The sequence below is a fragment of the Thalassophryne amazonica genome, chromosome 12 (assembly GCF_902500255.1).
Source record: "Thalassophryne amazonica chromosome 12, fThaAma1.1, whole genome shotgun sequence".
Lineage (NCBI taxonomy): Eukaryota > Metazoa > Chordata > Actinopteri > Batrachoidiformes > Batrachoididae > Thalassophryne > Thalassophryne amazonica.
In genome coordinates this window covers 101,586,409-101,598,571 of record NC_047114.1, presented here as the reverse complement: position 1 = coordinate 101,598,571, position 12,163 = coordinate 101,586,409, and the positions used below count along the sequence as shown (strand labels likewise).

The 12,163-nt window shown below is 39.4% G+C and overlaps 1 protein-coding gene across 1 annotated transcript in view; it reads left to right on the top strand.

Annotated features, from left to right (window-relative positions):
- wdr33 (WD repeat domain 33) overlaps positions 1–12,163 on the top strand; it is a 74,499-nt gene that overhangs the window by 17,529 nt on the left and 44,807 nt on the right. Inside the window, 6 exon segments of the mRNA XM_034183914.1 lie at positions 412–508; positions 511–629; positions 5,739–5,811; positions 9,479–9,488; positions 10,482–10,576; positions 11,441–11,451. Of these exon segments, the coding sequence (XP_034039805.1) occupies positions 427–508; positions 511–629; positions 5,739–5,811; positions 9,479–9,488; positions 10,482–10,576; positions 11,441–11,451 (390 nt within the window). The 5' untranslated portion in view covers positions 412–426.

Below are 12,163 nucleotides of genomic sequence, written 5' to 3'. Positions count from 1 at the left end.
GCTATACTGAACATTTCTGGGGACAACCCTGCAAGGGTCAATGCAAAAAGCAGCTGCCTATTTGCCTAATAAATAATAGCTGGGCACTCAGAGCTCATACCTCTGCCACAGTCATAATGGTCTGCAAGAATTCTGGCTTCAGTGTTGAAGAACTTATAGGAAAGAAAGATGTGAGGCAGAGTCAGAAAACCTAACTTTAGCTGAACTTCCTTGACCACCATTCAATCAGTCATATCATTGTGCTACATCAGCATTTTCAGTTTTAGCGTTTGCATACTGGACTAACTGCATATGTCTGTTCTTTGTCAGGGTACATTTTGTGCTGCTAAACTTGTAAATGGTATTTTTTTGTTTCACTGGTATGTTTGTACTGGATAATCGGCTATAATCATTTCTTCTGTTTTCCAGTCTTAAGAGCCGGTCATCATGACAACCGAAATCGGCTCCCCGCAGCGGTTCTTCCACATGCCGCGGTTCCAGCATCAGGCGCCGCGGCAGGTCTTCTACAAACGCCGGACTTTGCCCAGCAGCAGGCCATGCAGCAGCTCACCTTTGATGGAAAACGAATGAGGAAAGCTGTTAATCGCAAAACCATAGACTACAACCCATCAGTCATTAGATACCTGGAGGTATGCAGTGCATTCAACAATGTCTTGACAATTGTCTCTGGTCACTGTGATTGTCCTCCTGTAAACGTTATTGAATTGATCACTTAAATGTGCTATACACAATATCTGATCACTAATCAGTGTCTTCATCACTGACCTGCTTTCACCTGAGACTAATACATGACATGACTAATACAATACAATTTTTTTTTTCTTGATTTCTTATAGTGTTTCTTAAAGCCAGAAAGTTGCCATTTGAAATGACTTTAGTTTTGTGTCATGTCTGTGATCTGCTTTTTTTTCCTACAAAATTAAACAACTGAATGAACATCCCTGAGGCCGGGTGATTCCATAATTATTGCCAGGGGTTGTAATAGGCTAAGAATAAAAAATAACTTATTAATCCTGAAGAAATTATTTAACTTTAACTTCAAGTAGTAACCTATCGAACGGAGTTTACCTTCAAAAAAGTCATACTTTATCAATATTGTCAAGTTCTGTGTAGTTCTGTCTGAGCTTCTTCAAATGTCGTTGGTGCATACAGACAACCAGAACTCAAATCTTGAGAGAGAGGATATATTGTGCATAATGATTAGATCTTCCAAAGAAAACCACGAGAACTGAAATCTGTTGAAATTGAAGGAGGAGATATAACTTTTCAGATTTGTCCAGATCCACTGGTTATCTGGTCTTCAGCCCAGGATATTAATTTTTTAGTATTTGTTTTGGCACTGCCACTGTTTTAAAGGTGCATGTTTGTTTCTAGGTATCTTAGGTATTAGAAAGTTTGTTTTTTGTGTTTTATTAATTTTCATTATTATGACTGGAAAATGTTGAATATATTGTGCTAATTCTTACATTTTCATAAGACCGATAATGCTGAGAGTTTCATGTGAAAAGACAAGACTGCTCTCCTCAGGGAGTAAAGATAAGAGCAGACATCTAGGGTGGATAACTGAGCAACTGTGAGCTGAGACATTCGTACGGGGAGAGGAGAGCGGTTTCAGATATGATTGGCTAAAAGCTGTTGCTAGGTAACCGTTATTTGTAAACTGTATAAAAGCTTGAGGTTTCTAACAGGCCTTCAGTGGAAGGAAGTAGTGTGTGTCATCACTGTCCACTCCACCAGTATTAATAAAGGCTTCAATTGAAGCAGACAGTCTGTCTCTCTTCCTCCGGCCGTAGTCGGAAGTAGTGACTATTTTTCTGACATCTGAGGTAGTCTATACATGAAATAGAATGTTTTCTCCTGAAACACAATTATATCTGCCAAGATTTTGTTCTGAAACAATTTGGCACCAGAAAGAATATAAACATAGTGCACGCCATCTGGTGATGACAATGTGCTACTACAAATCTGGATGGTGACTAATGGCACACGGATAAGGTGGATAAGGTGAGCAGTGGGGGGGGAGTAAATTTATTCCAATTCAAACCTTCATTTGTGATTCATGGCGTGTGGTTTGATTTGATTAAATGTGATTAGAATATATTGTTGTAAATAAAGCCCCTTTCACACCGGGCCAATGTAAAGTGCGTAATATGGGCACACTGCTATACGAAGCTTTATGCAGCCCTTTGGGGCAGTACACTGAGGGATGCAAAGGGGTCAGCGAAATGGATATAAAAAATTAGACGTTAAATTTTTTTTGTGGACATTTGGCGTAGAACACTGCGTCCTGTGCTCTACGCAAGTCTTTTGTTAATTCTACCCGGTTCTTATTGTACTCCTGTCCCATACAAAGTCAGACGATTCTTCAATTTGAATTTATTCAAAGTCATGTTAAAAACAGGCCTGGGTTCTCACAGATGTGTCCCACAAAGGGGCTTCATCTTGTGAGAGACCCCGAACAAAGCCAACAAGTAGTTGTTATAAAAGACGATGCAGGCGGTACAATGGGTGGGTTTTATCCCGCAACACCTAACCTTATTGGCTCACGTACACGGAGGGGAAATCTTGCTCCTTGTCTTCAGCCCGGCAGTTGTCTGGTAACTCCTTTGTTGTGCGTTGAACTTTCTGATTAGATAAAAACAGTTCAGACCAGTTGACATGCATACTCAAACAAATAACTAAAACTCACTAAAAAATACAACTATTTAAGCATAACAGATACTTAGTATAATAGTAAAAAATAAAACATAACAAATAAGCACACAGAGTTGTGATTTGGAGCTGTATAAATAAAATGAATTGAAATTAAATCAAAGCAATATTTCTACTAATCACATCGTCAGGCCTAAATGATGTTTATAGCAAAAGGATGTCTGTGAAAACACTCAGAATTGTGGGATTTCAGGGACATTAAAATATAAAAGGGAGGAAAAAAACAAGTTTTTCATGGTATGACCCCTTTAATAATCTTAAATCTTAATCTGGACTCATTTCATTTTGAATGAGGAAAACTTTAGTCGTAAAAATTTATACATCGTTTTACATGTGTAATAAATCCACATCTGTTAACAGATGTGCGTGTTTCAGCGCAGAATCACATCAGATTTCATATGACAGTAACTTAATGTGTGAGTAAAGTGATTGAAAGATGTGATCTTGTGTGTGTAGGATAACAGAAAAGACGGGCATTTTCACAATATCGTAGAGCATTCAGTCCCAAAGAGGTCAAAAATTGTCTTCAATTTGCTGTTTTTAGTAATTAGTTTATATCTCTAACCTTTATGATTGCAGAAACTGTTTCAATTTTGGCTGTAATTTTATTTTCTCTCAAGTTCTGGTCTTTCAAAGTATACATGTCCAAAAGGTTAAAAATACAAGAAAATTACCACTGTCAGTAACAGCCATAGTTCCAAGTTAAAATAAGTTCAAGTTTCTTAGTAAAACTTACCTAGATTATTTATATCATTTACTGGATGACTAATGTTGACGTAGATGCTGGAATTTTCACTAAAAATGAGTCTTAGTGAAATATTCTCCTCTGGTGCCAAACTTTTCTACCCATAAGGGACAAATATGAGAGCTAAATGTTATTCTTTTGTATGAATAACAACAAATTATGTTTTTATTATAAGTATCAATCCATAGTTTCAAGAAAATATTAATACATGGCCCAAAGTGATAACTCTTGTACTGTATTCCAGCAATTTGTGCATCTTTTGTTGGAGTTCGGATAATTATATTAAGTCAATAGGCTGCAAAAAATTAAAACTATGTCAAGACTGTCAGAAATAGTTCAAAAGTATATAATGTCACAAGTGTCTTGATATATTACAGAAATAAATCAGTAAAATCAGGAAAGATTAATGATATGGGATACTTTAAGATTTGTAACAAATGGTTTGGAGTGGACAAAATATTTTAGACACATTCCTTGTGGTCTTATCAAATTAACAGCCATAATTTTCCAAGTGCATAATATCTATATTATGAAGTGAGTAGATATTTTTTATTACCTTGCCTTAGCATAAATATTTACAGTATTAACATACCGAGGACTTAAACCTGTATTTCGGAGTGGACACTTTTGGATGGAATGATGTTCACATGCTTCTCAATACCAAGTTTCAGAAGATAGTTCAGATATATTTTGCCCTAAGGTGACAAACATAGATGCACTTTATTAAAAGTGTATCTGATTCACAAAGATGTATTTCTTGTTAGAGCAACAGATGGAAAAGAAGGAGTGGACATTTGGACGGAAACTTGCTCATGCTGATTCATTTCTACCCTGTACGGAAAAAATCCTGGATATAGCCACTATTGCATCGTTTAGTAAAAGTACATACTCTAATGTATTTTACCAGTGAATATTTTTGTGTTGAATATCCTGCCTTGGAAATGATTCAACTGGAACACTGTGAATTTTCAAATGGGAAAGTCATTCTGTCCAAAATTCAACTGCTTGATATATTTTCAAGATAAATAGTTTTTATTTTTTTATTTACAGGTACTTAATACTGTCATGTACTTATCCATATAGACATTTACCTAATATGTTTAGATACTGCAAATATAAGGCCAATTTCGGTGCAACCCCAGCGCTCTACGATACAGTGAAAATGCCCCAGATGTGGGTGTAGCGAGGAGTGAGAAAGGCTTTGTTTTTAAATTATTATGAAAAGTGTGAAAGTATTTTAGCTGAAACTGTGTCAGACTGCCACAGTCTAAAGCTATGGTCACATTCGCTACGAACCACAGAGGCGAAGTGCTGACTTACCGTTAATTTTCAGTGAGGGCAGGCGTTTTGCAGCGGTAAGAGACCGTGCGTTTTATGCAACCATTGAGCAATGTGACACGGCGACTCCCAGTCAGATTGAGCAGGCAGCGTGAACATTCAGACAAAATAATCAAAGATGATGGAAATGAAAATAAATCTAATACGCTTCTCATATTTTGCAAGTTAGCGAGAAATAAATACTTCTAAAATCTTTTTCTGAAACCAGATAACACTTCTGAAGTGATTCACGGGACATCTTATGGAGATGTTGGCGTGCATGCCCTGGGAACGCCCATCAAGTGACAAAGCCAACTGCTTGTCGCTGTCATTTGTAGCTAATGTGACTCTAATTTAATAGTTATAGTTAATTATAATATAATAGTTATATAATTTTTTCTCCTCCTCAAAATCATGTATTTTGTTGATATCGACAGTCTTAGTGAATCCACAGCGTTTGGTTGACTTGGTGGACTCTTTCCTCAGTGAATTGTCATGATTTATCAACGTTGATGCGTGTGTACGACTGACACCAGTTACAATCAGTCATATGTTGCTGTGTGCTCTCCTTTTGTGAATTATTCCATTTTGAACCCTTGTAGTCTCTTGTGCTCGTCGCTTTCCAGGTGATGCTAGTCAAGTTTGTGAGGATTGAGGGCTTACGGAGGACACTGAGGTTGGGCCGGACAGTGACTTCAGCATCTGTGACCCAACACTGTAGCGCTGCCCTGTTAATTTGGGGAGTCTGAAAGTTGGTGGTGATTACCACCATGAATTACAATTCTTGTAGTTGGACAGTTGCATTATTGATATTTAGACTTTAAAGCAGTGAAAGTGTCTCCTGTTCAGAAAAGCTGCTTTGAAGATGCTGTTTTGGAAACTGTTTACAGCGGTGACTCCGCCTCCTGGATTCAGTGTGTTTCAAACAGATATTGAACATACTTTTTTCTTCTTCCCCCTGCAGAACCGACTGTGGCAGCGAGACCATCGAGATTTCCGTGCTATCCAGCCCGATGCAGGATGTTACAACGACGTGAGTATGAAGCTCATCTTGATTGAAGTTTACACACCAGCATCAAAGGACAAATAAGACAAAGAACTGCTGCTGGCCAGAATAAATGAAAACCGCAGCTTGAAAGTATGATGGTCTGAATATGTAGACATCATATAACAGTCACAGTAAATGCACCATATGAAAGACAAAATCGAAACTTCTGTCATAAACCACAGCCAGTCAATAAATGTATTTAAGTGAGCGGTGCACTTATTTCCTCCTTTGTGACCAACTACCAGATCACATTTTCAGCGACACACAGAGCAAAATTTTCAGAGTTTGGAAACACTTAGAGCTCTATGAAATCTGTGTATCACTTTAAATGTTCCATTCTGCCGTAAAGATGAAGATACAAACATCTCAGTCCCTGAGACGTCTCTGACTGCAGTCAGTGTGTGGACGGAGACAACGGACCCAAAGAATGTCAAAGTGTGAGCCCCACTGTCAGGGCTGGACTGGGACCAAAAATGGCCCTGGCATTTTTGGCCATCGCGGCCCACCATGATGATTGATATGAGATGGCGCACGACATACCAAAGGATATATGTGCACATTGTGTTTTAAATTAAAGTGCAGTAGCCAACATGGAAGAAAGTAAACGTAAAATAATTGATGTGCTCTTTCTCTACTCAGAGACTTTCATCTTGGGAGAGATGGAATTAACGTCTTGATGTGAAAGTGGACATCGAAGCAACACTGCTAGAGACGTCTTTTCAGTGTTGAATGAAATATACTGTTTAACCAGACACAGTTCTGCCCACAGTAAGAACAGATATCCATGTAAAATAAAGAGCTCCTCATTAAAGTATGAAAAACAAGAGAAAGAGATGGAGAGACAGGCAGACAAAGGAAAGAAAGAGCAGGGATCAGTTAATGTAAATAATGTTTAGGTGAACAGAGAGAAATAATGGCTTATTTTGTACTTGGACACAGTGAGACAAAAGGCTGCATGGACCTTGGTGTGCTGAAGGAGACCGACAGCAGAACTGAGGTCAGATAGGCTCGATTCATCTGATCCTGTCTCTTCTAGAATTAAAATAAGAGCCGTTTAGTAAAGTCACAGTGAAAGAAAAAACACACGTAAACTCCACATCAGGAAAAGGTGAACCTTCACTCTAAATATGCCCTAAAGAGAAGCCAGCTGGGTCGAGAGAACAGTGAGAATGAGACAGTTTGTAAAAATTCACATTGACAGTACTGGTGTCTTTAATATAATGCAGTAATAGATGGTTTTATTCATTTCAGTCACTCCGTAAAAGTGTCGGCGTCATGATCGTCCAGGTGGATGTAACAGAGAACCCAATTCAGTTTATTTGAATCTTTATTTTCATTTACAGTTGTATGCAAAAGTTTGGGGGCCCCTGATAATTTTCATGATTTTCATTTATAAATCATTGGTTGTCTGGATCAGAAATTTCAGTTAAATATATCATATAGCAGACAAACACACTGATATTTGAGAAGTGAAATGAAGTTTATAGGATTTACAGAAAGTGTGCAATAATTATTTAAACAAAATTAGGCAGGTGCATAAATTTGGGCGCCCTTGTCATTTTATTGATTTGAATACATTTAGCACAAATTATTGGAACACAAAATTGGTTTGGCTCATTGACCCTTGACCTCCTTACAGGAATCCAATCATGAGAAAGGTTGGCCATTTGCAAATGTTTCCCCTCTTTGCATCTCTTCTAATGAGTGGCAACATGGGAGGCTCTAAACAACTCTAAGATGATCTGAAAACAAAGATTGTTCACATGTTCAACCAGAATCCAGACTCTCATTGGAAGCTATAGGAAGTGTTTAGAGGCTGTTATTTCTGCAAAAGGAGGATCTACTAAATATTGATGTATTCTTTTCTGTTTGGGTGCCCAAATTTATGCCCCTTGCCTAATTTTGTTTAAATAATTTATGCACACTTTCTGTAAATCTTATAAACATCATTTCACTTCTCAAATAATCAGTGTGTTTGTCTGCTATATGATATATTTAACTGAAATTACTGATGAAAACAACCAATGATTTATAAAGGAAAATCATGGAAATCATCAGGGGCCCCAAACTTTTACATACAACTGTATATTTCGCCAAATCACAACAAAGTTGCCTGAAGGCGCTTCACACAAGGAGAGTCTAACCTTACCAACCCCCAGAGCAAGAACACAGGTGATAGTGGTAAGGAATAACTCCCTCTGATTTGAGGGAAAAACCTCAAGCAGACCAGGCTCAAAGGGGTGACCCTCTGCTTGGGTCATGATACAGACACAATTTACAAAACAATTCACAAAAGGAATATACAGGAAATGTTGCCGGTGCACAGGACAGGAGGGTTTCATAAATGGACACCACACCCATCTCTGGATGGAGCTGCACCTTAAACGGAGAGAAAAACCAGAATCAGGCATCAGAAAGACAAGAAATACTGTATAATTTGTCAGCATTAAGCAACAAGAAACAGAAGAAATACTAAGGTGATCGCTGGCCACTAGCCCTAAAGTTCACTAAAAGACCCAGAATTTAGGTAAAGTTGAGGCCGCGGCACGCTCCAATTACTAATAAAATGAATTAAAAGAGTAAAAAGCGTAAAACAAAACTGTACCGATGAATTTAGATTAAAAAGCATAGTAACATACTATACCAGTATGCTAGCCATACAAAAGGGAAAATAAGTGTGTCTTAAGTCTGGACTTGAAAGTCTCTACAGAATCTGTTTTATTGATACAGGGAGATCATTCCGCAGAACAGGGGCACGATAAGAGAAAGCTCTGTGACCCACAGACCTCTTATTCACCCTATGGACACGAAGTAGTCCTGCGCCCTGAAAAAGATGTGAAGAACACCCGCAGAAATACACAGCAGCCAACCTGTTTCACAAATATGTCACTGAAAAGGGACATGTCCCCAACTTTGAAACTTAAGACAGACAGATGCCTGACGGAGTACTTGGTTGATTTTACACGGAAGCTAGACAGGCAAATGGTGACCTTTATAAGAAAACAAGCCTGATGACTCTTCATCACGGACTTAACAGGCATCTCCAGTCGATCGATGGGATGTCTGTTGGTGCAGTATGACATTAATAATAGAGTTGAAACTTGAGATTGATTTTTCATTTTTAGTATGTTTGACAAATTCCCAATTTTCTTGTTTACCATATAAAGCAGTTACCAATTTTCTTGTTTACCATATAAAGCAGTTATAGACTTGATTTTGGAATCAAAAGTCTATAACTGTATAATGTATGTATGTGCAATGACAAAGTTTCTGTTATCTAATAGCGGGACTAATGACTAAAATAAAAAAAATAGAGCTACCCAACAGTCTGATGTATATACTATTGAGAAAATGTTGACTGGCTGTCTGATAATTCTCAAGAAAGAATATGTAGAAATGCAATGAAACCGAATGACTGCAAACTTGAGCACCTGAGAGCAGCAAGGGCACCGTACTTCTCTGCTGTCAGGAGAGAGCAGAGAGCAAAAGCAGTAATCACATTATGGGGTCGAAATACGGTTTTTAACCTACTTGCACTGGTGCTAGTAACAAAATTTCTTGCACCCAAAAGTTATTTGCACAACAAACGTCAGTCTTATATCAACCTTAAAACTCCTCTGGGAGAGTTTGAGGGGAGAGCAGCAGTGGCGGCACAGTTCCGCCCGTGTGTGTGTCTAAGTTAACAAATGTTGTACCCATTGTGTAAATAGCACTATGAGTAAGAGCGGGTGAAGAAGGACTGAAAGGAGGGAGTGTGTTAACACAGAAATTCACGTTTGTTAGATTTGTATGCTATAGATATGTGTTGGGTAAGTGTGGAACTGCAAGAAAATTTTAGATGTGAGAAGGTGGACCAATGATTGAATGTTAATTATGTAAATTGTAGAACTACTATGTAAATTCAAGAAAGGCCCAACCAGGACAAGAGTGTGAATTATCTGTAGCTATAAACTGTTTGTGCATCGCATCAGTTGCAAACACTGCCTGCTCTGTCTGATTGCATTGTCACTGTCAATAAATAGATAAATGAAATGAATAGTTAGCCCTTCCTTCTCTGGCCGGGTTTGGTTGATCCATCTCCGGTCATCTGAAACCCTTGTCGAGGAGGAGGGGAGGGGCGGTGGGCTGAGGAGGGCTGAGAGATGTCATCGGATTAGCCCAATGTCCTTCAACAAAATCAACCAATGGGCTGTTGCGGGTCGGTAAAAATTTATTTATAATTTAAAATAATGTTATAAATTTCTAAGATACTTTTTCTTAAATTATGATGAGTCAGCCCAAAGATGTGCATCGGCCACCGTTCATTGCCTGATGCTCCAGATGGCCTGTCCAGTAGACCCAAAGAATGTCCAAGTCTGATCCCACTGACAGATGTGATATCTGACACAGAGACAGAACCCTTCCCAGAGTGTGCTGTTCCACAGGAGGAGATCCAGACACCTTTTGACAGTTACCTTAATGATGCACACATCATGTTGCAGAACAAAACGTTCAGTTTTGTGCTGTGCAGATGGTTTTTATCAATTGGAGCTTACCCCCCCAACAAAATTCTGGCATCATTGGGGTTATAATAAAAGTAATGCAAATTCTCACATTAAGACTGTCTGGGTCTGTGGTGCCTCAGAATTAATATTGAAATCAAGTTGGTCTTGTTTCTAGCTCGTCCCTCACTGTGGGCATACTGAACAACCCGATGAACGCCGTCACCACCAAGTTCGTCCGAACCTCCACCAACAAGTCAAGTGCCCCGTGTTGTCGTCAGGGTAAGGCGCCGTTTAATCCTCATCCAGATTCTGCAAGCACACAGACTTTCACCTGACTTGGTTCTGGGTTATTTAAAGCGCCCCCTGCTGCTGGATCATGATAACTAGTGTATGATATGCAGCTGGCAGAGAGCTTCATGATGGCAGGTGGGAGATGTTTGCACATCCTGGAGCTGAGACTGTCCAGGTTGAGGGTTTTTGTTTGTCCGTGTCTTCAGGGGTAAACATAAGCACATGCCCTCTTCACAGTGGGTGGGGCTACTGGGGGAGAAGCAAACTTTGACAGGAAGTTGCTTCTTGTTTTAAAGAGGCTTTGTTGAAATATTTATAAGAATGAAATGTCTGCATTTCTCCCTGTTTGTTTACATTGTGACCTGATGATACCACTGGAAATGTTTCCTTGTAAATACAGTGAGGCAAATAAGTATTTGATCCACTGTCGATTTTGCAAGTTTTCCCACAAAGTAGGTCTGTAATTTTTATCGTAGGTTCACTTCAACTGTGAGAGACAGAATCTAAAAAATAAATTCAGAAAATCACGTTGTATGATTTTTAAATAATTCTTTTGCATTTTATTGCATGAAATAAGTATTTGATACACTAGAACAACAGACCTTAATATTGGTACAGAAACCTTTGTTTGCAATTACAGAGGTCAAACGTTTCCTGTAGTTTTTCACCAGGTTTTCACACACTGCAGCAGGGATTTTGGTCCACTCCTCCATACAGATCTTCTCCAAATCTTTCAGGTTTGGAGTTTCAGCTCCCTCCAAAGATTTTCTGTTGAGTTCCAGTCTGGAGACTGGCCAGGCCACTCCAGGACCTTGAAATGCTTCTTACGGAGCCCCTCCTTAGTTGTCCTGGCTGTGTGTTTGGGGTCATTGTCATGCTGAAGACCCAGCCATGACCCATCTTCAATGCTCTTACTGAGGGAAGGAGGTTGTTTGCCAAAATCTCTCAATACATGACCCCATCCATCCTCTCTTCAATACGGTGAAGTCGTCCTGTCCCCTTTGCAGAAGAGCACCCCCCAGAGTATGATGTTTCCACCCCCATGCTTCACGGTTGGGATGGTTTTCTTGGGTTGTTCTCATCCTCTAAACATGGTAAGTGGAGTTGATTCCAAAAAGCTCTATTCTGGTCTCATCTGACCACATGACCTTCTCCCATGCCTCCTCTGGATCATCCAGATGGTCACTGGTGAACTTCAAACGGGCCTGGACATGTGCTGGCTTGAGCAGGGGGACCTTGCTGGCCTGCAGGATCTTAAACCATGACAGCATCATGTGTTACTAATGTAATCTTGTGACTGTGGTCCCAGCTCTCTTCAGGTCATTGACCAGGTCCTCCTGTGTAGTTCTGAGCTTTCTCAGAATCATCCTTACCCCACAAAGTCAGATCTTGCATGGAATCCCAGACCGAGGGAGATTGACAGTCATCTTGTGTTTCTTCCACTTTCTAATAAATAATCAGAACAGTTGTTGTCTTCTACCAAGCTGCTTGCCTGTTGTCCTGTAGTCCATCCCAGCCTTGTGCAGGTCTACAGTTTTGTTCCTGGTGTCCTTAGACAGCTCTTTG